At 46.2% G+C, this 27594-nt stretch overlaps 1 protein-coding gene across 1 annotated transcript; it reads right to left on the reverse strand.

Moving 5' to 3' along the window:
- Positions 1-1366: 1366 nt before the first annotated feature.
- On the reverse strand, positions 1367-27202 carry SULT4A1 (sulfotransferase family 4A member 1). The gene is made up of 7 exons (XM_035137987.3): positions 26745-27202; positions 14341-14471; positions 10129-10209; positions 9901-10027; positions 7064-7158; positions 5173-5311; positions 1367-1494 (listed from the first exon to the last, which is right to left on the reverse strand). Exons 1-7 carry the CDS (start codon positions 26911-26913, stop codon positions 1382-1384), a joined length of 855 nt encoding a protein of 284 aa, XP_034993878.2. The 5' UTR covers positions 26914-27202; the 3' UTR covers positions 1367-1381.
- Positions 27203-27594: the final 392 nt, after the last annotated feature.

A 27594-nucleotide genomic window follows, 5' to 3' on the forward strand; every position in this document is an offset into this window, starting at 1 on the left:
GAGGTCGGTACACCAAAAGGAATCCTGTACTGCCTCTATTGCCCAACTTCCAGAACATGCACTCAGAGAACTGGGTCTTCCCAATAGGACGCCTGGTGCAAACTAATGACTTCCTAAAAATCACTGCAACCCCCCCTCCCCGCCCAGATGGCCTGGGTTGCTGTGCATAAGAGAAACCTGGTGGGCAAGCAGCGCCAAGAACGGGCCCATCGGCTTCCTCCAACCAGGTCTCTGTCACACATGCCAGGTCAAATCCTCCATCCACAATCAGGTCGTGAATGGCGGTGGTCTTATTCATCATCGACCTGGCATTGCACAGCAGCACCTTCAGGTCATGTGGGTCATGTGGCCTACGCTGGCTCCGCTTCTTAATTAGAAAAAAACGAGTAAGGCTCATGAATGAGTTGAGATGACCTCCCTCTCAATTCCTTTTCCTTGCCTTCTGGATTATGCATCTAAGGGACAGATACTTTGTTGTTCTTAAATCCATCATTTCACAAATCCGTTGTGCAAAGAAGTGCATAGAGCTTTCCGGAATGGGGTGAATTGAGCTCCACGATCCTTTTCTGAATGCCGATTCCCTCAGGTAATATCAGCGCAGTGCCTCACTGCTGATCTTTTTAAGCAGCTCTGGGAGTCTTTTGTTGAATTTGGGGGCAAAAGTGCTTTAAAGAAACAAACTTAGTTCTGAATAAGCACCCCCAGGTGCAGTCCTATCCCCATCTTACCTGGGAGTAAGAGTCCTATTGAACAGATTGGGCCTTGCTTTCCAAGTAAAGCATATGTGGCCAGTTTCAGGTAGGGGCTTGGCAAAGGTTTTTACCTTGCTTTAATGTCTCTATTGTCTGTCTGTCTGTCTGTCTGTCTGTCTGTCTGTCTGTCTGTCTGTCTGGTTGTAAGCTGCTTTAGGTTGCCCTGGGCGAGATAAAGTAATGAACAAGTAAAAATAATTTTACAGCTGTGCAGAGACCAAAAAGAAGCAGCTCCTTTTGTCCTCCTTGCCCAAAGAGAAAGAAGGGCAAGAGGTTCAGAGGGGTTGTTGTTATTTTTTCATACAATGCACCGTTAACTTATGGAATGAAGGGCAGTGAGCGGTGATGCCCACAAACCAACAGAGAAATCTTGTTGTGCCTTCATGCGTGTGTGAGCCAGGGATGGTCAGCCCAGGGCCACACCTGAAAAGCAAAGACTGAACTAGGTGGAGCACTGACACAATCTCGCAGGGCCCTCCTTACCTTCACTTCCCAATGCACGGTGCCTTTTTTAAAGTATTGATATGCGCAACAGGTATAGTGTTGTGTCCAGCGAGTAATAAATGAATGCAGAAAGCACTTTCTAGCTGGGATCCCAATATCAGAGTCATGCACTTTTGTTTTATGCTTTATAAATTAAAGTCAAACATGAGGTCACACTTTCCCATTTTTTGTTTGTAAACCAAATCAAACTTCTCATTCATGGAGACGGTGAAGATGTCTTTCCACAGGCCAACACGTCCTGGAAAAGAGAGAAATTGAGAACCAGAAATTAAGCCAACATTGATAGGGTGTGGCAGGACCTGTGAACAAAAACAGCGTCATCCTCCAAAAGGGCTAGAGAATCCCCCCCCCCGGCTTGCTGGTCACTCTCTCTGCCCCCTGTAATTCCTGATAGTGTACATCAGGACGGGGTGGGGCACTGGTGGAGGAAGAGGAGTGTGGAGGGAGCACCCTGCCCCCGGCAGTGTGATCCCAGTGGGGTGCCATCGTGGCTGCCCCCTGCGCCCACCCCCAGTGCCAGCTCTCTGCCCCCCCCCCCCGGTGCCAGACCAGGAAGCTCCGCCACGGTTCCTAATGTAGGCGAATGACAATAGCATTCCCTAGGGGGGAACCATGGCATGAAATGGTGGGCACTGCCTGCCCACGTCCCCAGGACATGCACTAGCCCTGCCCCCGCCTGCTCTCCGCCCCGCCCCCCCACCGTTGCTGGAGCATCAAGCACGGGGCCCAAATGCACTCCTCCAGGCCTCTCTATCTGGCCCTTGGGTCTCTCACCAAGCCACTCCCCCATAACCAGGCCTGCTTCCCACCCCCTGGAGAGCTTTTGCTTGTCTGGAACATGTCCTTCAACTCAAACGCCTCTTGTTTTCCTGGATAGGGGAGAATGGATGGGGCTGGCTGTACAATTGCCTTGCCCAGTTTGTCCTCTGGACCACTGGCGGAGGCAGGCCCGGTGCGTCCATTTAGGCGGACTAGGCCATTGCCTAGGGCGTGAAAATGGAGGGGGCGCTGCCGAGCCTGCCCCGCAAAAACCCCGCGCCACCACCGCCCTCCCAAGGCACGCGCTCGTGCTCCTCCCGCCTATGGAGGGGACGCCGAGAGGTCCCCAGCGGCGGCGGCCACAGCGAGCGAGCGGCAGCGGTAGTGCCGGCAAGTGCCCACAGTCGAAGCCTTCAGCTATGGGCACTGCCGCCGCCTGCCCGCTCGCTCGCCGAGAAGCCCCCGGCGTCCCCTCCACAGGCGAGAGGAGCGCGAGCCAAAAGGAGAGCTCCCCCAATGGAGGGGACACAGGGGCATCAGTGGTGTGCGTGCGTGCATCATGACGCATGCGCCCGGGGGGCGCCAGAAGGTGTTTTGCTTAGGGCGCAGGTGGGTGGAGGAAGAGGGTGCAGGGGGTGTAGTCCACCCCCGATGTCATCCATGAGGAGGGGTGACTTCGCCCCCGCCCTGGAATGCTTGTCATGGGCGGCACCCCCCTGGAACGCTCTCAGCTCGCCGCAGGCAACACCCCCACAGGTGGCTATCGGGCAACGCCCCCTGGGCGCACAGCATGTGCGCCACTCCAGGTGCCAGAGCAGCTAGCTCCGCCTCTGCTCTGGACCCAACCCACCAGCAACAGGCGCCCCCTAGAGGCTGTCTAGAAGGGTGAAAAAAGGTCCCCCACCTCTACATTAGAGAGGCACAATCTCCTCCTTTGGATCTGACTGGCAACACTCATGCCCACAAAAATGTTGGCCCTCACGGTGATAATTTAAATAGCAAGTATTACATTTTGTGGACAACCATTTTCCAAGGATGTGTATGGATAGCTGGTCCAAATCACCCACCTGGGTTCATGAAACTGTGATTTGTGATGGAATATGGAGCAAATGTAAGGAACGTAAGCTAAGCCATAGCCTGCTCTCACAGCAATGGGGGGTTATCTTCTGAGTAAAGGTCAAGGAGCTAAAAGTGGAGGGAAAATGAAAGAAACCCAACATAAAGCAAAATAATGAAAATGTAGCTGATGGTAAATTAAACAAAGCAATAAACTAATTTTAGGCTGATCACAGGATTTTAAATTGCACACACAAATGAAAAAATAGGCAGGCAGAAAACCCATATCGATATTTAGGCTGGATTTTGAAATGCAGAAAATTATCACAAATGCAAAGCAGCAAAACAAACGAATTTTTTAAAAAAGAAGACATGTATGGATAAAAGGCAGGCAGTGAATAAGTTTGAGTATATATTCTGAGAGAAAATGCCTAGGCCAAATGAAGTTCTTCCGGAGGTGGGCTGTTTAAGGGTAGGACAGAGTGCCAGTCCAAAGGCTGTAAGGTAAAGCAACGGGAACAACTGTGGCCAGACAGAATTAACAAAAAGGTGACAATTTGGTTGTTCTTCTTTTGGATACCTTGGGCTGAAGACAGACAAAAGGAGGTGGGAGAGACAGAGCCACTGTATTCTCTGTGCTGCAAACACATTCATTACATTTCCAATAAACTGGTAGTTGTGTTTGTGGGACAAACCAAATAAATATGTACTCCACAGCATAGCTGCCAAGTTATCCCTTTTTTAAGGGATTTTCCCTTATGCTGAATAGGCTTCCTCGTGAGAAAAGGGAAAACTTGGCAGCTATGCTCCACAGTGGCAATGTCTCTGGGCCATACTAGAAGTGACAATGGCAGTTCAGTTTGTTTAAACGTGAAATATGGAGGGGGCAATGGAGGGGGGAAGAGAAGGGGTGTGGAAGATCAAATTTTAAAAGTGACAGGTGTTCATCAGTGAGGGGAGCTGAGCCGTTGTTAGGAGGGAAGTTCCATTTCCCGTCATCATTTGCAAACCCCCCTTTTTCTAGATCATCAGAACAGCTCACATCTAGGATGGTCTTCTTATTATGCCACAGTCCGCACTCTGAAGAGGTGATGGGCTCTCTCCAGCCCAAGAGGCTCAGTGCCAAGATGCTTACTTCCATTTGTCTCCACTGTCCTCCTCTGTCGCTTTCCTTCTATTCCCCCAACAGCCCATTGGAAAAGCCAGAGCATTTTGAGCCAATCCATGCATCAGGGAGCATGTGCCACAACTCTTCCATTGACAATTTCCCTTTCCCAAACCCAATGGTAAAAAAGGACCAACAGAAAACTAGTATGCCGGATGTACGGGGGAGGGCTTACAGGGAACACCCCCCCCCCCTCATCAGGTCGAGTTCCTCTCAGAGCAGTAAGTCCAGTAGCGGATCAGATTACAGGAGTCAGGAAGCAGAGAGGGAGGGACAAGGCTCTAGCAGCGTCAAAGAGCCATAACACCGAGTAGAGAGGGAGGCGGAAATGACGGAAATGACGGGAGAGCAGTCAGAAGGACGGCCCTTCCGCCGCCGCCCCCACGCCTGAATTGAGGTGCATGCCACCCTGTAGGACAAGGGGGAAGCGCTTTGGGGTTCCCAAGCTGTTATGTTGGGCGCCAAGCAGAAAGAAGCCATTGCGAGGTTCTGACTCAGACTAAGCAGACATGTTTTCCAGAGACTTTGCACTGTAAATAGAATGCACAATTAAAAACACCTTAAAGACAAGCAGGTGTGGAGCGTCGTTACTCAAGAGTAGCCACAAGAACCTCTGACACAGTGGAATCATCCCGAAGCACTGTCTTCCCATGCTTAGGGAGGTGAGTTTTTTAAAAGGTGTGAAAAAATCCCAGAGAGCATTTTAGTATCTACAAACATAAACTATTGCTTTCTAGTCCCAAAAGGGTTCTACTACGTGCTTCTGAATTTGCAGGCAAGCTCCTTGGTATCATAGTAATTACCTGACGACAGAGAGGGGCGCAGCACGTCTATTTCAACCTCTGTATCTGCAAGTGCCGCAATGGACCCATAAGGATCACAACACCTGCCTTCCACTTTTACAAATATTTGCACTATATCGTGCCACACACATACCCCTGCCAACAGGAAGGGCTTCTGCATTGCAGCACTGGTCAATGAGCTGGTGACAATGTTCCACCATGGACTCCAGCTGTGCTTTGTCGTAAGAGACGCCCAGGAACCTCGCCAGCTGTTCGACCATAGTTGCCAGATCCTGTGATGAGAGATTACGCACACGTGCCAATAAAGAGAAAAGCCAAAAAAGAGGGGAAGGTTAGCAAGAACAAATGAGCCCCGCAAGCAGCCATAGAAGTCTTTCTTAGCAGAGTCGAGAGCAGCATCTAAAATCCAGTGGTACAGACTCATTTTTCAGGTCCTAACTCAAGCAGCTGAATAGCTGAAATCAGATTGAAAGATTCCTTTCAAATGGCTTGTAACAGCATTGTGAATATCAGTTTCCTAATCACTGGCAGAGGAAGAGGAGTGCGGGGGGAGCGCACCCCCCCGGCAGCGCGATCCCAGTGCCCCACCCCCAGAACGCATGCCCCGCCCCTGCCTGCTCTCTGCCCCCGCCCCCCGGTGCCGGACCATGAAGCTCCGCCACTGTTCCTAACGTAGGCAAATTACAATAGCCTAACTAGATAGAAATGCTCTAATCCAGATAGGCATTCCCTAGGGGGGGAACCATGGCATGAATTGGTGGGCACTGCCTGTGTGGATTCTGATACTAGCCATTCATATGCCAGTGCTCCATGCACAGCCATCCCAACGGCAGCAATCCAGGCCATTCATTTATTTTTTGCAGGGGAGGAAGAGAAGCAGAGGGCTCCGTTTAGGGCCACACCCCATCACAAACCAGTAATAGATGGCTAGAAATCTGAGAGGGCTCCTGTTCACTCAGCTCCATCTCACAGATTGGATTTTTTATGGTGAGAGCAGCCCACAAACATCCCTCTGCTCTGAGGTGGCAAAGTTGGAAACGGGACAAATAGTGTGTCTAAAAGGTGCGCTCTCTTAAAGGCAAAGGGGATGAAGACTCCCCTAACACCTGCATCCACGGTCCTGGGCACACCCTGCACAAGGAGGACAATTGACTGGTAGTTTAATTCTTTATTGACAAAGCACAAACTTACAGTTTGTCTGTAATTAGGAAGCTGACCCGCCTCCCCACTTGCGCTCTGAGCTAGACTGATGGAGCAACAGCGTGGCCACATCTACACCCAAACTTAAGTGCCCTTGTCTGACAGACTGAGAGCAAGCAGCCGGTGACTTTTCCTGCTATGTTTGCCTCTTCAAGCCCTTCCTGGTTCTAGGGGACAGCAGGGGAGAGGACAGAGTGGGGGACGGGATTCGGCCACCCCCCGCCCTGCCCTTCAGGCAGCGTCTTTCCCTCCACTCCTGGCAAGTTCTGTCCTTCCTCCAGCTCCTGCCCTGTGTCCCACACTCCGTGTCCGACACCCTTTTCCCATTCTCCAGCAGCTCAGGCCTCTCGCCAGCTCTGACTGATACCTTTCTGGAGGCACAAAACCCCCTGAATCACTACTCCCTTCCCCCAGATCAGCCTCTGGCCCTGCTCTGACAGTCCTTAAGACACATGCACACCAGAATGGAGGAGACTGCCAGCCAGCCCCAGAGCCCTGAAATGGCTTATTAATTTCCACTGTGATCCTGGCAGGGCTTCGGATTTGGCAAATTTGCCCCTCCATTCCATTTGGATCGCTTTGTTGTTTGCTTCCTTTTATTCATTTCACTCAAGTGCTTCTCCTACAATTTAATACCCCATCTCATTTCAGAAACTGATAGCTTATCAAATATAAGCATCACTGCAAGTCACAGAATCCCATCCGATGGTAACTGGCATCAGTGAGCAGGGACTCTCCAATTCTGATCAGATGGATGGGGGGGTGAGGGGGGAGTCCATAGGTAACAAGGGGGAGGGGGTGCCTTTTATACGATCTGAGTTTACCTTGTGCATATCTTCATACTTGAGAAAGAGAACATTGGAGTCCATGTGATGTTGCCAAAACTCCTGCACATGTTCAAACCAAGAACCGTATCCTACTGTAGAGACAGGAAATAGAATGGCTAATATGCAAGGACATAAATGTTAGTTAAGTTTCTCTTACACATAAAAGCTGGAAAGAAGTGCATTTACTGAATTTTGTTTTCTAACAAAAACTATGTTATATTATTTCCGAACAAAAACTTTTAAAAAGAGGAGTATGTACGGTCTTTACAATATAGGTATGTTCAGATTTATTCTTGTTTTGAATAATAAAAACCTCCCCAGATTCTGTGTGCAGGCAGTGTGAAAATTAAACATAAGAGAGAGGATGGGAAACCACCAAGACATGTGAATCTGGTTAAGTTGCACTCACCATTTGCATGTTTAAGTCTGAATAAAATAAAATAAAAATTCCTTCCAGCAGCACCTAGAGACCAACTAAGTTTGTCATTGGTATGAGCTTTTGTGTGCATGCACACTTCTTCGGGTATCTGATGGTATCTGAAGAAGTGTGCATGCACACGAAAGCTCATACCAATGACAAACTTAGTTGGTCTCTAAGGTGCTGCTGGAAGGAATTTTTTTTATTTTGTTTCGACTACGTCAGACCAACACGGCTACCTACCTGTAACTAAGTCTGAATACATATTTGCTTTTGGTGTAGAACTTGACCCAGTTATGCATGATGGTTCCTACTAAAAGCTGAAACCCTGTACGGTTTAGGAATACATGACCAATGGCCAGCTTGAACGGCCATGTGACAACTCGAGTGCCACAAGGAGGGGTGGGCAGTGGCACCTGACTGGGCCTAATTAATAGCACCCGGTCTGTATTCCTGCCTGCATCTCTCATACTGAACAGCTGCTTGTTTCCTGGTTCAGCTCAGAAATGAAGCCACATCAACGCACATGTACTATAAGCAGGGCTGTCTTAAGCATATGCGGCGCCAGGGTGCAAAGATCCACCCGGCACCCCCCCCCCCGGTTGCCCAGTCCCAGGTGTGCATGAGGGTGGAGCCGGCTGGCCGTCTCAGCGTCTCGCTGGCTCAGTTGCCCCCGAACTCGTGGCACAGAGCCGCCCGCAGCAGAACAGCCCGCCACAGCACTCCAACTCTCGGGTCGGACTCTCGGCCTGGTGCCCCTGAGAGCCGCCCCCCGGTGCCCCACACCCCTAACACCTATGGGTAAGATGGCCCTGACTATAAGCAAACTAGAGGTGAAGTATGTGAGATGTAATCTACTTGGAGCAGTCAAATACAACATTCCTTGTCTTGCTAGAGTGGCCCAGTCAGTCGAAACTTCTTGTTCCTCCTGGCCTGGAGCACCCTTCCTTGCATGTGACTAGTGGGTGGGTGTGACCTTTCCAGACCTGGTAAAAGGCCAAGTGACGCAGCCACTTCCCTCTCTTTGACCTTCCTGTTCGTCCTGTCTGCTTCCTGAATCACCTGGGCTGGACTGCTGGCTGCCACACCAGGTTATCTCCTGTTTGTACATGGTTGTAACTTTAAGCCTAAAGCCTGCCTTCAGGGATCACACTGTGCTCTGCCTGATCATGAGTAGAACTATTTTTTGTTACTTATGGATAAGACTGTGGTGTCTTTATTCTATTAGGAGGGATTCAAAAGGGGTCTTACCAGGAATATTACAACATATCTCAATCTGGACAAGCCAGAGTGTATTGCTTATTGTCTTAAGTGGCTAGGGAAACCCAGCTAAATGGGTGGGGTATAAATAAAAAAATATTATTATTAAAATTATTATTAAGAAACTCACGTGAGTTTGCAACCAGCTTTCTGCTGCATAAGAAGGGGAAGGCACTCTGCTAAGTGAAGAAACTTGCTAGCGCAAGTTAGGAAGGATATTGATAATATATCCTCTCCTTCCACCCTCAACATTCCCACAAACTATCTATTATACTTTGGACACCTGCTAAAGAAGTTGGCTGCCCATGGGATAAGGCCTCCAGAACTTTAGATGGGACCACCTGAATGATAAAATAATCACCTACCCTTGCCATCACCATGCTGCCATGTTTTAGCTATGTGGTTAGTGAATGCAACTGGCAGCCCATCTCTGATATGGAGCTAAATAAGCCTTTTGGTAGCATCTTTAATCGTCTCTGTCTTATTCTTCCTTCCAATGCAACTTTAGTGTCATCATAAAGGGTGCTTCGTTTCGTCTATATTCACTCATTCATAATTCCATAATTCCATAATTCATTCAGACGGAGGCATCACAATGGGATTAATTTCAGGGAAGGGACCCAGCCTTTGCATACATTCCTCCGGATGCCTGAATGTAGCGTCCCACCCAAAAAAACCGAACTCTCATGGGAAAGGGAATTTTGGGAGTGCCAAAAAGCAATCTCTGAATGTATTCCAATATATTTAGTGACTTCTGGTGACTTCAGAGAGAATCGTCTGCATTTTGTAGCTGCATTTCATGTGAGATTCATCTTTAGCAAGTGCCTAAGTCAGCCTTCTCCAAGTTGGTGCCCTCCTGATGTTGTTGTACTGCAACTCCCATCCTCTCAGACCATTAGCCATGCTGGCTGGAGCTGAAGGGAGCAGCAGCCCAAGAAGGTCCACAGGTTCTTTATCTCTGATGGAGAGCATCCTTCTCAATATCCAAGGTCCCTCCATCAGCTGAAGAGACAAATGCCAACATGAACAGTTTGAACCAGAACTTTAGAGGCATGACGAGCAAGACGGCTTCACACTTTGTTCCTAAGAAGTGGGGCAGAACAGAATTTGAAACATTACAAGGTACTGCCAAATAGCCAGTGTCAAACTTTCTTACACTTTTCATTCATGAATCTCCGACAGAACTCTTGAAATGTTCCTCTGTAGCTCATGGTTCGCAGGGAGCGGTGGAACTGGTAATAAGACACCACCAGGTCTTTGGGGTTGCGAGCCATGTAGATTACCTAAGAACATGGAAATTATTCATCTTAATCAGTGGGTTTTTCTCTCACCCCATTTCACAAAACACACAGGTAATAAATAATACAACGCTAACCATTCTTACCTTGGACTCACCACTGTGTAGGTCTGAAGGCAAAAAACGATACGGCAGGTGGCTTTTGATGAGGCGGGGAGAAGTAAGCTCCTGTAAAATACATGATGGAAAATAAACCAATAAATAATATATCCCTTCTTCTAAGTGATCCAGATTCCTCTTTGTTGTGCTCCTCTATTCATAACTTCCAGTTTCATATTTCTAGCCCAAAGCTTTGGCGGTTCAGACACCAAGTTACTGCTACAGGAACATGCATGCTTCGGTTTCTTTGCTATGCAGTCAACACTCCTCTCTGCTGCTCAAAAGAACCACGAGTTTTCTCTCCGTGGTTGTTACTGGTTCCTGTGCTGCTTCAGTTGTACATGAATCAGGCCACATTCCTGGGCATTTTGAGCAGCATTTTATATAGTAAAGGTAAAGGGGCCCCTGACCATTAGGTCCAGTCGTGACCGACTCTGGGGTTGCGCGCTCATCTCGTGTTATTGGCCGAGGGAGCCGGCGTATAGCTTCCAGGTCATGTAGCCAGCATGACAAAGCCGCTTCTGGCAAACCAGAGCAGCACATGGAAACGCCGTTTACCTTCCCGCTGTAGCGCTTCCTATTTATCTACTTGCATTTTGACGTGCTTTCGAACTGCTAGGTTGGCAGGAGCTGGGACCAAGCAACGGGAGCTCACCCCATCACAGGGATTCGAACCGCCGACCTTCTGATCAGCAAGCCCTAGGCTCTGTGGTTTAACCCACAGCGCCACCTGGGTCCCATGTTATATAGAGAGACACAAAACTGAAACCAAAGGGCAGGAAGTTGAGCCAAAAAGGACTGCTGCAGCATTTTAACAAACAATTCCAGCGAACCACTTGCAGAGTTGATAAGGCCTCACCTTTCCAGCACTAGATTAATACCCAGGCTCCATTTCAGAAAAGAGAAGGGGTCCATTAAAATCCCCTGATCAATGGTGCTCTTTCCCATTTAATTCTTCCTCCCTTCTTTACACCATAGATTCCAGTAGTGCACAGACACTGCACTGCCCTCAGTTGACCCCGGAAAAATGTAGAGCAGCTGCCCCCGATGGTTTCATTTTAGCTAGAGAGATGTGCCAATGAAATTCAATAGAACACACCACTTGAGAAAACACACTGGGGGCGGTTTTAAACACACACAAAAAAAACCTGGTGCTCCTGTGTAGTTACACACACCATGCAGTTTCAGTATAATATTTTGATAGGGAAGGATGCCCTGTCTATTGGATAAGAGTGGAGAGCAGGACTGCTGTGCCGTTCAATCAATCAATCAATCAAGTTTTATTACGGTCATATACCAGCTATTAAAAATAAAAATGCTTTACAAGGCTATGGGAGTTGTCATTCGGGGTGGATATAAGAGTCTATGAGTTCAAAGGGGCTATGTTTCCAGAGGGCGGGTCCAGCTGGCCTTTCCCCCGGTGCTGCTCAAAGTTCTCAGTTTCGTACCCGAGCGAAGGAACTACTTCCCACAGTCCAATACCGAGTTTGCTATTCCAATGGCTGTCTTGTTCTTGGAGGGGGGGGAGAGAGAGAGACTGGTCCTGCAGATCTGTGTGCAGAATCTGGCTACCGTCCGAGTTAACTTTTGCTCCTTTCCTAATAGTAGGGCCTTTAGTTTGGCCTTATCTGGGAGGTCGGCCAGGCTCTCCAGAATGGGGGCGATAGTATCTCTGCGTGCCTTATCGAACAGAGGGCATCTTAAAAAAAAAAAAAAGATGTTTGGGGCTGCCTACTTCCCTCAATGGGCAGGAGCAGAGTCTCTGCTCGTATGGGATCTTTCCAAAGGAGCCTAACAGCACTGCCAAGGGCAATGCCGAGCTTCGGGCGAGCGTGAAGGCTCTTCTTGAGTTTCTGGATTCAAGATAAAAGAGATACGCTGCCGGGGCAGCAACGTATTTCTTGTTTTTAGCTATATTGAAATCCGGGGACCTCATTCTGTCCAGCTGTCTCTCCGTGTCCACAATTCTTTGTCTGACCTCGGATCTCGCTTGGTCTATGCCCATGGCCAATAGGGCTTGGGGTGAGAAGCCCAGTTTCCGGAGAGTGGCCTGGACCTCAAGCTGCCAGCCAGACTGAAACTGGTCTCGAAGGATCAGAGGGGTTGCTGTGCCGTTTTTGCACATTTCTTGTGATGCAGAAATCCTCTTTGGATACATTTTGCTGCACTGAGCTATCCATTAAATAGACTCCGAGATGTGGCTTGAACGCAGGCTGGTGTGACCATATGCCAGGAAACAGCAAGAAGATATCGAAGGGACGTTCTCTCACACCTCTTAAGAATGCATGGAGAGCCCTGCCAGATCCATCCAAAGTCCCATCTAGTCCAGTATTCTGCACTCCCAGTGGCCAACCAGGGGCCCTTCCACTCCTGTAATGCCCTTCCGCTGAAACAGCCACATGCTCAGTAAGTGGTGGCAATGAAGAACTCTTTCTCTGGAAAGGTGGCAAGTCTTCTTTCCTGACCTCATTGAGGGGAATTTTTGAGCTGCGGCTTAATACAATTCTAGAGCCAGGGCCGGTGCTAGGGCTTTTTGCGCCCTAGGCAAAATCACCTCCTGGCGCCCCTTCATCCCCTCCATAGGCGGGAGGAGCGCAAGCCAAAAGGAGAGCTCAGCAGCCTCCCGCCTATGGAGGGCATGCTGTGAGCTCCTTAGCAGCGGCTGTCGTGAGTGAAAGCTTCAGCTACAGGCGCTGCCGCTGCTGCCGCCACCGCCTCCACTCGCTCATTGCAGCCGCTGAGGAGCTCGCAGCGTCCCCTCCATAGGCGGGAGGGCGCTGAGCTCTCCTTTTGGCTCGTGCTCCATAGGCGGGAGGAGTGCGAGTGCGCGCCGTGGGAGGGCAGCGGTGGCACGGGGGTTTTGCGGGGTTTTGCGCCCCCTCCATTACGCGCTCTAGGCAACTGCCTAGTTTGCCTAAATGGACGCACCGGCCCTGTCTAGAGCATTTAAACCATGAAAGGTTATCTTTAAAAAAATGGGTGGGATTGGGAGTAAATCTTAGAAACTTCAAAATAAATAAATCTACCCACCCATCTTCCAGGGTATATTTTCACTTAAAACAGTGCTTTGCAAGATTCAGGTTTATGATGCTCTATGCCAGTGATGTGTTTCATGTTAAGTTGGTGCTGGAAAAAATATACTTCATGGATTTTGTCAGGTTCAAGCTTGATAAAAGTTTCTTTTATTGCATAGGTTTGGATTAGATAACCCTCGTGGTCCCATGCAATTCTAGAATTCTATGATTCTAAGTCCCTGCCAATAGACTTGCAGTCTAATAATAAAACATGAAACACAAAAGAGGAAAATGGAAGAAGACTGCAAATGATGAAGAGAAGAAAGAGCCTGAGTTAAAACCTGTAAGGGGAAGGGAATACAGAGATCCCCCTCCCATCATCAAGAGCAGCTCCTCCAATAGCAGCAATGCCAGCGGGGAGGGGGAGGGGTCCAGTGAGGAAGGAGGAAGAGGGATGCAGGGCTCCGGCCACACAAAAGAGCCCCTGATACACGTGAGGGAGGAAGAGAGAGAGGGGGGAAGGGGGGAGAAGGAAAACATGGAGCGCAGACCCTTTTTCCTCCGGTTCCGGAATTACGCAGGAGAAGGCGGGGAAGAAGGTTTGGCGTCCCAAGACTCTTATGCTGGAAGAAGACGAGGGGCACGCCATTCCCGGATTCTGGCTCGGACTAAGCAGACATGTTTCTGCACCCCCATTTCACTGTAAATAGACTGCACTAAATAAAACTGTCTAAAGACAAGAATGTGGAGCGTCGTTACTCTAGAGTAGTCGCAACAACAGCCTCTGACAAAACCCAAATCAATGTGTTTCGAATATTTTCTTAAAAGACAACAAAGAAGAGGCCTGCTGAATTTCCAAATTCTGACCGGGGAGAATACACAGTTCCTCTTTGGCGCTTCCTGGTAACATGCAAAGCAGCTCCCTTGCGGCACTCCACTTTTAGAACAAGAGAGGTAATTCGGTGCCTCTTGCTGAAGCACTTAAGCAGCTGAATATTATCTGAAAGCATAATATATCTTACAGAAATGTTTTAGCAAACTATTAGGGCAACCCAATAAATTATGAATCATTCCGGTAGACTTAAGGGGAATTAAAAGGGAGATCTGAAAATGGAAGCCAAATAAGCAGAAGTAAAATGGAAATAATTGCAACTGATCAACATGTTTTCAGTCGATTAAGACGTACCTTGATAATGTCCAGTCCAGGCTGAGGATATTCTAGGACTGGAAGCTGTTCATCTATGTTCATTAACCCAATTTCATCGGGATCAGCTCCCTGGCTCACCAGATACACCACTTCCTGCAATAAGCTTGTGCCTGCAAATCAAATAAACATGAGATAGCAGATGGCAATCCAGACATTATTTGCTGGAAGGGGTCAATATGAGTGGTAGCCCAAGACATCCGGAGGATAATATATTACCTCTGGACATGGTGGTTAAAAACCTTTTTAAAAATTATGTAAGCTATCATCACCTCTTGCAGTAAAGCTCGGTTGCACACCCATTCTGGTCAAAGATCTGTAATGTGGCACCGAATCAACTCCTTAATTTATATGTGACTGAACAATGAAAACACTCAGAGGCTGGACAATATCCACAGGTTAAAACCCCCCAAAAGCATTGCCTCATGAGTGCGCTCTGGATTAGATTTCTCAGGGCTGCTTTTGCTAACTCAATCGTTTCAAAAGTGCAGCATAAAGCAAATTGCTGCTAATATCTCCCGGTAAAAGGATGTGGCCTCCATTTCCTCCCCATTTCATCTCCCCTGTATAGTATGTTGAAGGAATCCATTAGCTGAAGAGTTCTACCTGAGGAATTTCTGGAGGCTAATTTTTGTAAAGTAGTTGGTAAATACATGACTTAACAGCACTTTGAGGAAAATATACGAAGAAAATACACTAAGAGCTGTTCAACAGTGGAACAGAATCCCTTGGGAAGTGGTAGACTCTCCTTCCTTGGAGGTCTTTAAGCAGAGGTTGGCCATGGATGCTTTAGTTGAGATTCCTGCATTGCAGGAGGTTGGACCAGAAGACCCTTGGGGTACCTTCCAACTCTAAGATTATATCCCATGATCTCCCATTCCAGTTTGTGTGGTCCTCTTTCTTGCTGGCTCATGTCCTCTTTTGGTATTAATATTAATGTGCACACATTTTAAGGAAGTCCACCAACAAGCAATATTCCAAAATTTGGGGGGAGATTTACCTTTTGCAAAAGAAAAAAATTCTGAGCTTTTGCACTTTTCTTGTATTCCTCTTAAAATAATCCCTTTTTTTCTAACAAAAAGTAAAGGTACCTATATTAACCAATAAGAAGAAGACCCACCCCAACATCCCTGTTAGGGCAATATATTTATCAGACCTATCAAAATTTCACAAACTGGTGTGCCAGCTTTCAGGTTCTCCAGAACACTTCATCAGGCTGGATGGTAAACAAAAGTTAATATTTAGTTTTTGTCTTTCCAAAGATGGGGAGTCAGGAAACACATTTTAATTTTTGTTTTTCCTTCCATGGACATGCAGAAAAAGGCATGGTTGAACTTGAGTCAAACATGACACTTCTAATTGCGATGTCTCCCTCCACTGAGAATATTTTTGCAGAATTCACCCAGAGACAATTAGGCTCCCCAGACATCCGCCTTTACTGGCACCTGCCTTTGCATGGCAACAAAGGATTTATCTCTTCAGGAGCTGATGGCGTAAGTTCCCTGGCTTGGATTTCTCATTCCTTGGGTCAAAATCCCTTTGCCTGTGTCTGTCAAGGCTCATGGGGGACGGCCCAATGTTGCTGCCTTTTGTTCCTTGCACAATTAAAAATAATGGCTTTTTTTAAAAAAGGAGGGACTGACCAGTGTTAGAAACTGAGATATGAAAGCGAGGAGCTAAATGGCACCAATAAACCGAGGTTATGGGCACAACAACAACATGTCTAGGTGCATTTTTTTATAACAAGAATACAAAGCTGAAAATGAATGAACTGCAGGTAAAATATTATGTTCGTTTTTCACATGGTCTGGTCCGTCCCCTGCCCACCTCCCTAATATTCTTAAGGAGGGTCTCTTCTCCAGTCTTCAGAGAGTAGCTGGAAGTGGGGAGGCAGATAAAGGTCCTCCTTTCCTTCCACTCTGCAGTTTTAATCTGAAATATGAGTTGCAGTATTGCGCCCAGAGCTCAGAAACTGCTTGCGCTAGTGAAATTCTCTGTTGCAAAATGCGCCTAGAACAGGCTTCCTCAACCTCGGCCCTCCAGGTGTTTTTGGCCTACAACTCCCATGACCCCTAGCTAGTGGTCAGGGATGCTGGGAATTGTAGTCTCAAAACATCTGGAGGGCCGAGGTTGCGGAAGCCTGGCCTAGAACAAGGGGAGTTTCGGACACTGGGGCTGACATACGTCAGCTCCAGTCACTATAAAAATTGAAAGTTGTGGACGCATCTTCCCATATACTGTGGAAGGGTTTCCTTCCATTTTACCGCTAGGAAATTTCAATGTAGTTAGCAACAGTTGCTACACTGTTTTAGATGCTAACATTTACAATAACTGCATCAGAAAGGCTCAGACTCAGAATGAAGACAGACGTGTAATTTCCAGTGCTGGAAGTGGTTTTAGGGGAGAACAGAACATTATTTTGCAACCTGGGGTGGCCTCTGAAAAAAAGAGGCCTCTGTAGGTTTCCATCACAGATTTTAACATCAGGACACAATTATACAGGGTATCGGAGTGAAGTAGCAGTGGAAGAAGATTGGAAGAAATTTAAAATTTATTTAAAGAATAAACGTATAATAGATTAGAATTAGTGGAAGTGAGGGAGATAAAATAGAGGTTGTAGATAATACAATGGTGTGAAATAAGTATTGACAGAAGTTAAGGACAATTTAATTAAGAAGTAAGATCTAGATAGAATATAAAAGGATAAGATATAAAAGATTAAAGAATTAAGGTATAGTTAAAGTAATAATTAGTATTTATATAAGATTTAGAGTTTACTACGGAGGATATGTAAAGAATCGCAGAAGGAGGTGGAATGAGGAAGTCAATAGATTGGAAATAAGGGTTATAGTTAGAATTTTTGTTTTTGCATTTTTTTGTATTCTTTTTGTATTCTTGTTTTTTCTTTTTTATGTTTTGTAATTTTCTTTGTGTGTTTTGTATTTTTGTATGTTTTGTTGTTTGAGAAAATCTTTAATAAATACATTTTTTAAAAAAAACATTTTAAAAAACAACAACAATTATACAGGGCAATTATGCTGCCTCTTAACACAATTGCCGTAGCTCAAGTGACAGCTACACATATACCACAGTGACTTCATGTTTGTCAACGTATATATTGATTATATTAATATTAACGACGGATCTGCATTATTCAGTTCCAGGGTCAGAGGGGGTTCCTCTACCATTCCATTATTTAATTTGTTTGCATTGCATTGCCAGGAACCTTTTGGGTTTATGTTGTTCGCTTTCCGGAAAATGGCAATACATGGGTGCTGTTGCCCCTAGTTGCTAGCAGGATCAGGGTTCTCAAACAATTGCAATCACATAGTCAGGGAGATGCACAATGGCTGAAGTAAAACACAGAAATGAGTATAGTATCAGCCAAATGTGACCATAGCTTCTGGTTCTAAGCAGGAGCTTCCTGCAGCCAATAGGAAGCCATGGCTGCGTCCCAGAAGTCAGTCCCCACGTGGAGCTAAACCGGCGCCGGTTTAGCTCTGCACAGGGACTGACTGAGCTGGTAGCAAGGGTTTGCCGCCCCCTGGTATAATGGATATATAGTGTCAGGCTGGGATCAAGGAGGCCTGAGTTCAAATCACCGCTAATGGGTGAACTTGGGCTGGTCGTTTCCTCTCTCTCAACCTTACCTGCTTCACAGATTCGTTATGAGCACAAAACAGGCAACTCAGGGATAGTCAATGTGGTTTCCTCCAGAGGTTGCTGGACTCCAGCTCCCATCATCCCTTGACCATTAGCCATCTGCTATCTGGGAGTGATGGAATCATAGAATCATAGAGTTGGAAGAGACCACAAGGGCCATCCAGTCCAACCCCCTGCCAAGCAGGAAACACCATCAAAGCATTCTTGACATATGGCTGTCAAGCCTCCGCTTAAAGACCTCCAAAGAAGGAGACTCCACCACACTTCTTGGCAGCAAATTCCACTGTCGAACAGCTCTTACTGTCAGGAAGATGGAGTCCAACAACCTCTGGAGGGCGCCAGGCACCTGGGATAATGGCATGTAGACTAGCCCTACTCCCCTAAGGGAATGCAGAATAATTACGGTAGTAGTAGCAAAAAAAAGGGGGGGGAGTATGGAATCTACCAAGTACAGACAAACTAACTGAACTCAATTGTGGAAAAAATAGGAATCACAAAAAGAGTTAATTAATATGACAGGCCAGTTAGTATGACAGGTAAATAACTTCTGGTTTTAATGGTTTTATAAATTACTTGATTTATAAGTAATTTATAAAAATTTATAAATCAAGTACTTGGTTTCAATTACTTGATTTTATGTGGTTCATCAGTAACTCTTAGTATTTCTTGTAAACTACTTAAAGGTTTTGTTACAATCAAGTAGAATGCACATTTTGTTTATTGAAAACAAAACCTAAAGATATCAGTTTTTAAAACATCAGAGTTATGAATGAAATGCTTTCTAATCTGGAAGGTACCTCAGGAAACCATCACTAACTAGCAGAAAATGAATCTGAAGAAGTGTGCATGCACACGAAAGCTCATACCACTGACAAACTTAGTTGGTCTCTAAGGTGCTACTGCAAGGAATTTTTTTATTTTGTTTCGACTACGGCAGACCAACACGGCTACCTACCTGTAGCAGAAAATGGTCATAACAATTTTTATGGGCACGAACAAAACCTGAAGTGGCTTGAAACATACCCTTTAAGACCAGTAAAAGATGGACGACTATCCTTCCCTTGTGTTATTAAAAAATATTACAAAGCAGCTATGTGAGCTCATTTGAGGGCCTGGTTCAAATAAAAAACAACACCAGTAATTGAGTAATGCAGTATAGCAAGATAATTTTTTTAAAAAATGTACCATGGTATTATATCAGAATGAATCCTGCTAGATCTATTAATATTTTTATTTCAGTATATTACGCATAGTGTTACCAGACCTGGTAATAAAGATGCTAACAGCTACATTTATGTACTCCTGCCTGGATCCTTGATAACATCCAGATAACCACACCATTCCATTAGCCTAATAGTATGCTTTCTAATTAGGAATGAAATGCCTCCTTTTTCAATTGGTTTTCCCCCCTCCTTATATTCTAGGCTTTCTTTTGCTTATATTCTGTACTATACAAACTTATTTAAAAGGCATTGCCAGGTTAGTATTTTTCTCTCTGTTGACACTATTGGAATATGCTATAGTAAAAAATATTACCTTGGGAACAATATTCATTTTTACTGCAGATATATGTGCTGAAAAGGATAAGTAAAAACTTACTATATTTATCTTATTTATTTATCTTTCTAGAGTCCTTTGTTATTTTTGTAAATCAATTTTTAAAACCAATGAAAGTTGTATACTAAAGAAAAAAATTACAGGGGCAGGAAACAAAGAAAAAAATTCCCCAGTAATTATAGGACAAACAATTGTGAGCAGTTAAAACAAACAAGAAGAAATCTTTTACTATAGCATTTATAAGTGCCTGAAATTTGGCATGATTGTGGCAGACGCCGAGATACTCCAAGCGTTTGTACAGATGGTCTGGATTGTATTAGTATCTAGAACCGCCATATTGGCTGCCATCACAGAGTTGAGGCAGAATCCCACTGTTAATGGATGAGCTGAGCAGGTGTCACCCTTGGGTTCCCAGAAGATGTTGGACTAGAATTCTCATCATCTCTGATCATTGGCCCTGGCTAAGGATGATGGGTAAAGGTAAAGGGACCCAGTCGTGACCGACTCTGGGGTTGCGCACTCATCTCGCATTATTGGCCGAAGGAGCTGGCGTATAGCTTCCAGGTCATGTGGCCATCATGACAAAGCCGCTTCTGGCAAACCAGAGCAGCACACGGAAACGCCGTTTACCTTCCCGCTGTAGCGGTTCCTATTTATCTACTTGCATTTTGACGTGCTTTCGAACTGCTAGGTTGTCAGGAGCTGGGACCAAGCAACGGGAGCTCACCCCGTCACAGGGATTCGAACCGCTGACCTTCTGATCAGCAAGCCGTAGGCTCAGTGGTTTAACCCACAGCGGAGTTCTACTCAAAAAAAATATCTAGGGACCAAAATTTGAAGAGCACTAGCTTACAGACGCCTTACTGTGTATCTGAAGAAGTGTGCATGCACACAAAAGCTCATACCAATGACAAACTTAGTTGGTCTCTAAGGTGCTACTGCAAGGAATTTTTTTATTTTGTTTCAATTACAGGCCCCAAAATACAGTAGATAAAATCCCATCTTCAGAATAACTGGACTCCAACTGCCACGAACAAGAAACATTTTTACTTGCCTACAGAATGGTGAGGCCCTATTTTGTCTTCAGATAGAGTGAGGAAGCACAGCACATGCAAACACCCCCAGGTTTAGTCCCTCCAGGCAGGGATGGAAAATTCCCCTTTCTGAAACTTTGCAGAATCGCTGGCCGTCATTGTACATCAGCCTTCCCCAACCGGGGGAACTTTGGATGTTTTGGACTGCAACTCGCATCAGCTGTGACCAGCATAGTAGATGGTCAGAGTGATGGAGCTTGTAGTACACAGCATAACATTGGAGGAAGGCTGATGGGGGACATTGAACCACCTGGACGCCCTATCTGGCTAAGAGAGCCTTCTTCCACCAGCCCTGGGACTCCTCATGAGGGAGCTGTACCCTTCCACCTGCCTTGCTCCACCCTCAAGTGGTCTCTGCTTCTCAATTTGTATTGAATTATTTTTTGTACTTTGGCTTGTCATTGTTTTACTGATTATAGTTTAGAAAGTATTTATTGTAACTGTTGAGTGGATTTCTGTTAAACTTTGATATTATTATTTTATACTATTCTAATCATTGTTGAATGTTACTTTTTTGTTTTTTTATCGCATTTTTGTTTTGCATTAGATTGTTATAAGATTTACATTTTTTTGTTTCTTCAGCTTGTAAACCGCCTTGAGTATTGTAAGATAGAAAGACGGTATACAATTTTTTTAAAAAAAAATGAATGATTGAATGAATGGCTTGCCAGAATGAGGTGGCTCAGTTGTTGTTTAATCATTTAGTCGTGTCCGACTCTTCGTGACCCCATGGACCAGAGCACGCCAGGCACTCCTGTCTTGCACTGCCTCCCGTAGTTTGGTCAAACTCATGTTCGTAGCTTCGAGAACACTGTCCAACCATCTTGTCCTCTGTCGTCCCCTTCTCCTAGTGCCCTCCATCTTTCCCAACATCAGGGTCTTTTCCAAGGATTCTTCTCTTCTCATGAGGTGGCCAAAGTATTGGAGCCTCAGCTTCATGATCTGTCCTTCCAGTGAGCACTCAGGGCTGATTTCCTTCAGAATGGATAGGTTTGATCTTCTTGCAGTCCATGGGACTCTCAAGAGTCTCCTCCAGCACCATAATTCAAAAGCATCAATTCTTCGGCGATCAGCCTTCTTGATGGTCCAGCTCTCACTTCCATACATCACTACTGGGAAAACCATAGCTTTAACTATACGGACCTTTGTCGGCAAGGTGATGTCTCTGCTTTTTAAGATGCTGTCTAGGTTTGTCATTGCTTTTCTCCCAAGAAGCAGGCGTCTTTTAATTTCGTGACTGCTGTCACCATCTGCAGTGATCAAGGAGCCCAAGAAAGTAAAATCTCTCACTGCCTCCATTTCTTCCCCTTCTATTTGCCAGGAGGTGATGGGACCAGTGGCCATGATCTTGGTTTTTTTGATGTTGAGCTTCAGACCATATTTTGCGCTCTCCTCTTTCACCCTCATTAAAAGGTTCTTTAATTCCTCCTCGCTTTCTGCCATCAAGGTCGTGTCATCTGCATATCTGAGGTTGTTGATATTTCTTCCGGCAATCTTAATTCCTGCTTGGGATTCATCTAGTCCAGCCTTTCGCATGATGAATTCTGCATATAAGTTAAATAAGCAGGGAGACAATATACAACCTTGTCGTACTCCTTTCCCAATTTTGAACCAATCAGTTGTTCCATATCCAGTTCTAACTGTTGCTTCTTGTCCCACATAGAGATTTCTCAGGAGACAGATGAGGTGATCAGGCACTCCCATTTCTTTAAGAACTTGCCATAGTTTGCTGTGGTCGACACAGTCAAAGGCTTTTGCATAGTCAATGAAGCGAAGTAGACGTTTTTCTGGAACTCTCTAGCTTTCTCCATAATCCAGCGCATGTTTGCTATTTGGTGGCTCAGTGGTTACATGCAAATGTGGGAAGTCACCAATTAACGAATGGTTGTCTATATCCACCCTTACCTATCACTTGTGAACCTCCAGCATACTCTTGCCTGATGGTTATGTCATTTTTTCCCTTTTAATAAATTAAGCCTGGACTCTGGGCTTAAGTGATGAATTGGTGTATTCACTGCCACAAGCTACATCTGTAATGCAGCTCAATCGCTTCAGGGCAGCAGCAGCCAAAGGCACTTGACAACGTGAGAACAGCAGACCAGCTGTAGTTTGCATCAGCCACGGAGATGCTTGCTTGCTGCTGACAACAGATTCTTCCACAGACCAAAATCTAGCAAGGAACATGTGCAGTGCCACTGAGAGAATGACGGCTTCATTGCTCGTTTTGAACAGCTCTGCTGTGTCAAGCTGCCAGATTTGCAAGATGAGAAAAGTAGTACAATAATTTACAGCATTTTCTCCAGGAATACACACAGTCATATATGGCAGGCATCCCCAAACTGCGGCCCTCCAGATGTTTTGGCCTACAACTCCCATGATCCCTAGCTAACAGGACCAGTGGTCAGGGAAGATGGGAATTGTAGTCCAAAACATCTGGAGGGCCAGAGTTTGGGGATGCCTGATATATGGCAAACCTAAAGGCAACTGTATGCAACTGCACAAATAGTGGGAAATCTTTGCAGGCATAGTGGCCCTCAGCAGGCATCCCCAAACTGCAGCCCTCCAGATGTTTTGGCCTACAACTCCCATGATCTCCAGCTAACAGGACCAGTGGTCAGGGATTATGGGAATTGTAGTCCAAAACATCTGGAGGGCTGAAGTTTGGGGGTGCCTGCCCTACAGGCTTAATTTTAGGGTATTTATGCTTTCCTGTTTCTGCAATGAACTGTGGCTGGCATCTGTTTAAGTGAGGTCAGATATTAATTTTTATTTATAAAAATATTTATATACAGTTATGCCATTTTTTAAAAAAAAAATCAAAGTGGTTTACAACAATGATATCTATAAAGGAGAGGCGCCACCTCTACCGCCGGCTCCCAACCGCAGGCAGAGCGGCAGAGGAGGTAGGGGGAGGGGAGGGGCTGGGGGGGAGAGAGAAGCCCCCTCCGCCGTGTCACACACGCGCAGTCCGGCCCGCCACAAGGTCTGGGGGACAGTGAACCGGCCCCTTCCAAAAAAAAGTTTGCTGACCCCTGAAGTAGTGCAGGCATCCCCAAACTTCGGCCCTCCAGATGTTTTGGACTACAGTTCCCATCATCCCTGACCACTGGTCCTATTAGCTAGGGATCATGGGAATTGTAGGCCAAAACATCTGGAGGGCCGCAGTTTGGGGATGCCTGAAGTAGAGTCTGAAGGAGCTTAATGCTCAGAGAGTGGTGTTTTTAACATGTGCTTGGAGACAGCAAATCAGAAGACTTTCTGGGGGGAAACCTCTCCATGTAATTATGCAAGGAAAAGTTGAAAGTGGAAAAGTTGACAGCATTTCCATTTCATCATTGAATGTAACAATTCAAAAAGGGCAACTAGAGCTAATGCTTACAAGGCCTATGTCAATTTTAAATTAACCCTTATTGGGGTCTGTTCTGTTGTAATATCCAATCTACACAAGCAGTAGAATCACAAATGTTACCACTTTTCTTGTTTTCCTTGGCGGACAAGAGAATCCCATCTTTGAACATTTCCCCAGGTCAAAAACACCTTGCATCTGGTTATGGTGTGGTTAAGAGACGCATTCTTAGGCTTAGCACACTTGCAAGGAATCAAGTCTTAAGGAAAATAACAATTAAGCAAAGGCCACAACAGATACGCATCTAGTGCAGGATTCATAAAAGAGAAGCGTTTTAAAAGACTTGGGAGGGGAAAGGAATCAAGTAGAGCTTTTAGTGCTTTGCTTCCTGCATGCCATAAATATTTCAGATGTACAGCTAAAGAAAGCAATAACGATGTAGCCAGCCAGTTCTAATGTGGCATTCGCACGCTACCGCTGCATCTGTCCAGTCTACCACATTCAACTGAACATTTGTCCAGGACATGGCAAAATCCTTAACAGTAAAAATGATGACTGAATACTGCAATAAGCAGGTGCAAATAAATACTTAATTCAGGTGTGTGCCCTCTTCTCCTGGAGCTCTCCCACACCTGAAACAGCCTTCTTCATGCACAGCCTACATGGTTGCAGATATGTCTCAATATCGGCATCTATATTTCAATACTTATCTGGGCCTCACTGAACAGGTTAGATTTGTCTTTGGATATGTTGCTAAGTGAGATTAGTTGTATGGAACTAGAGCCAAACCTGGGCCTACAGCTTCAAACAGATGAAGTAACAGAGCCTTCTGCACACACGAAGTGTTTTTGTGTGCCATTCCTTCAAGATAACCCTGCCCATTGTAATCAGATTCCCCTTAAGTGAATAGGATACGGGGCTATCTATCTACTTTACCTAAAATACAGTGGGCCTGCTGCTTACTTTGCATAAGCAGTCACAACCTTATACACATTTTTTGGGGGGGGGGCACACAAATATCTATCTATCTATCTATCTATCTATCTATCTATCTATCTATCATCTATCTATCTATCTATCTATCTATCTATCTATCTATCATCTCAAGGAAGACCTGCCATACCCTGCTCCCCATTTCTTTATTCCCTCCACTCCCCCACCACACACCCATTGGGTGTTCCTTGCTTACAGGGCTCTGGGACCATGCCAAGGAGCCCGCCACTTCATGGGGGGGGGGGGCGCACACAGTTCTGACATTGCAGAATTTTGCTTCTGCAGGCAGATGCCCAGAATCAAAAACTTGTGTAATTGGCAGGTCCTCTGTAGGCCTGTTAGCAAATTCATATTTGCAGTCAGGGTAGCCTACCCTTCTCCCAAGGAGACTCACTGGAGACAGTGAACATAGGAATACAACAGGCCTTGCTGGATCCGACTGGGGGTCTATCCAGTCCAATATTGTATTTCCGAAAGCAATCAGCCTGTGCCTTCAGGTGCTCGTCAAAGGGTGGTCTACACCATTTTATTTTATTTTTTGTCCTTGGTACCTGGAATTCAGTGGCTCCATTTAACTAGCATGTCTCATCCTTTCTTGATGGCACCTCTCATGTCACCAAAAACTTGTGGTACTGAATCCTTTCAGGTACGTGGAATCACTTATGTCAGGCATCCCCAAACTTCGGCCCTCCAGATGTTTTGGACTACAATTCCCATCATCCCTGACCACTGGTCCTGTTAGCTAGGGATCATGGGAGTTGTAGGCCAAAACATCTGGAGGACCGCAGTTTGGGGGTGCCTGACTTATGTCGTGGGAGGGGAGATTGTCAATAAAGAAAGGCAACAAGCTGATTTTTAATCTCTTCTGCAATCAGTCAATACATATTAGGAAACTTGCAAACCTCTTTCCTCTTCCTTTGCCACAACCTTAAATTAAAACAGGTCTCAGAGCCCCTGGGTTGCATAGTATCAAGCCTTCTCAGATCATAAAGCAGAGTGAGATGGTCCAGAGGATCAGCCAATCCCAAAGTAGATATTAATTTTACCCCCTTCCTGTTGTTGATCTTCACTCACCCCTTCTTTTTTGGGGGGGGTGTGTGTGTGCCATTTTGTGGTTCACCTCAGCTGCCAACATGTCTTGGGCCAGTCCTGTGGGTGAATATCCTTTGGGTTTCCTTATTCAGGTCCCCAAATGCCCTGGGCCATTTCTGCTAGGATGCTAATCGCATTGCACTCAATAGGACTTACTTCCGAGTAAACACACTGCACCTAAACAGGAAACAGGGCAGCCAATCTCGCTGTTCCATTAGTGCTCCACAGATAAGGCATTGCAGGGAATCAAATTAAAAGACAGCTGGGAGACTTTAGACCCGAGAAAACTAACCCAATTCTGCACACAGAAACCTTTGTTTTGGCACACACATTTGCAGTACTGAACGCACCTGTTCTATATTAGGACCAAGATAATGAGACAGCAAGGTATAAAAATGTGATTTACGTCATGCGCTTCTGTTAGTAGGCCACTCGCAGCCCAACATCACATCCATTTGTCTGTTAGGAATCAGAAAAAATCAATGCTCATTGCATGAACTTGGTTTTTTTTGGGGGGGGGCAGGGAGGACAGGTGAAATCTGGGAGGGAACTGTGTGTCTGGGGGGGGGAGAGAGAATGAGTGATCCCTCCCTTCCTTCTCAGCCCCTCTCCACCCACCCCAGCTCAGCCATGCCTCTTACCTGATTTGGGATAGGTAACTATCCAGACATCATTGTCCCTCACGGGGAAATTGGCGATTTCTTCCATCTTCCCCCTGCAGAAAGGGGGCAGGCGCACCCCATTGTATTCGAAGTATTTGCTCTCGAACTCCCCGGGAGTGCTGGGGGTCTCGCATTCGCTCTCCGCCATCCTCGCTCCTCCCCAGTTGCAGCCCAGCCGAGGCCGAGGCGCATCAAGGATGCTCGAGACGCCCAAGGAAGCAGGCAGCCGCGACGCCCCGCGATCCCTGCACCTCTCTCTCTCTCGCCGGCACGAGCGCCTTGGAGGCTGGGGAGAAGGGGAGGCTTTTCCCTTGGAAGAGGAAGAGGAGGCGGGTGGGGGGCCGAGAGAGACCGAGGGACCGTCCTTCAGCGAATGGGCTATGGAGGTGATGATGTAATGCAGGACCGCTCGCTAGGCAGGCAAGAATGGATCCTGCAACAACAAGACAGAGAGGCTGGGGTTAACCCTTTGCCTGCCTCGCAGCTCTCAGGGTGCCACTCTTCGGCAAACTCCCCTTTTCCTTTTTGGAGGGATGGATGGAAAGAGCGGCTTTTATTTCTACTTATCAAAAGATATACAAAAGTTCATACCCAGGGCAATGTATCTTTCTGCAATAGACCAGATTAATGGAAATACTTAAAAAAAATCTAATTAAGGAGGAACTGCCAACCTAGCAGTTTGAAAGCCCATCAAAGTGCAAGTAGATAAATAGGTACCGCTACGGCGGGAAGGTAAACGGCGTTTCCGCGCACTGGTCTGGTTTCGCCAGAAGCGGCTTAGTCATGCTGGCCACATGGCCTGGAAACTGTACACCGGCTCCCTTGGCCA

The sequence above is a fragment of the Zootoca vivipara genome, chromosome 5 (genome assembly GCF_965207765.1).
Source record: "Zootoca vivipara chromosome 5, rZooViv2.hap1.1, whole genome shotgun sequence".
Lineage (NCBI taxonomy): Eukaryota > Metazoa > Chordata > Lepidosauria > Squamata > Lacertidae > Zootoca > Zootoca vivipara.

Excerpts from the sequence above, each read along its gene's own strand:
- SULT4A1 (XM_035137987.3), bottom strand. The coding sequence starts at position 26,913 with ATGGCGGAGAGCGAATGCGAGACCCCCAGCACTCCCGGGGAGTTCGAG. Across the intron at positions 10,210-14,340 it reads CTGGACTGGACATTATCAAG|GAGCTTACTTCTCCCCGCCT; the intron begins GTACGTCTTAAT and ends TGTATTTTACAG. Across the intron at positions 1,495-5,172 it reads AGCCCTTCCTGTTGGCAGGG|GACGTGTTGGCCTGTGGAAA; the intron begins GTATGTGTGTGG and ends TCTCTTTTCCAG.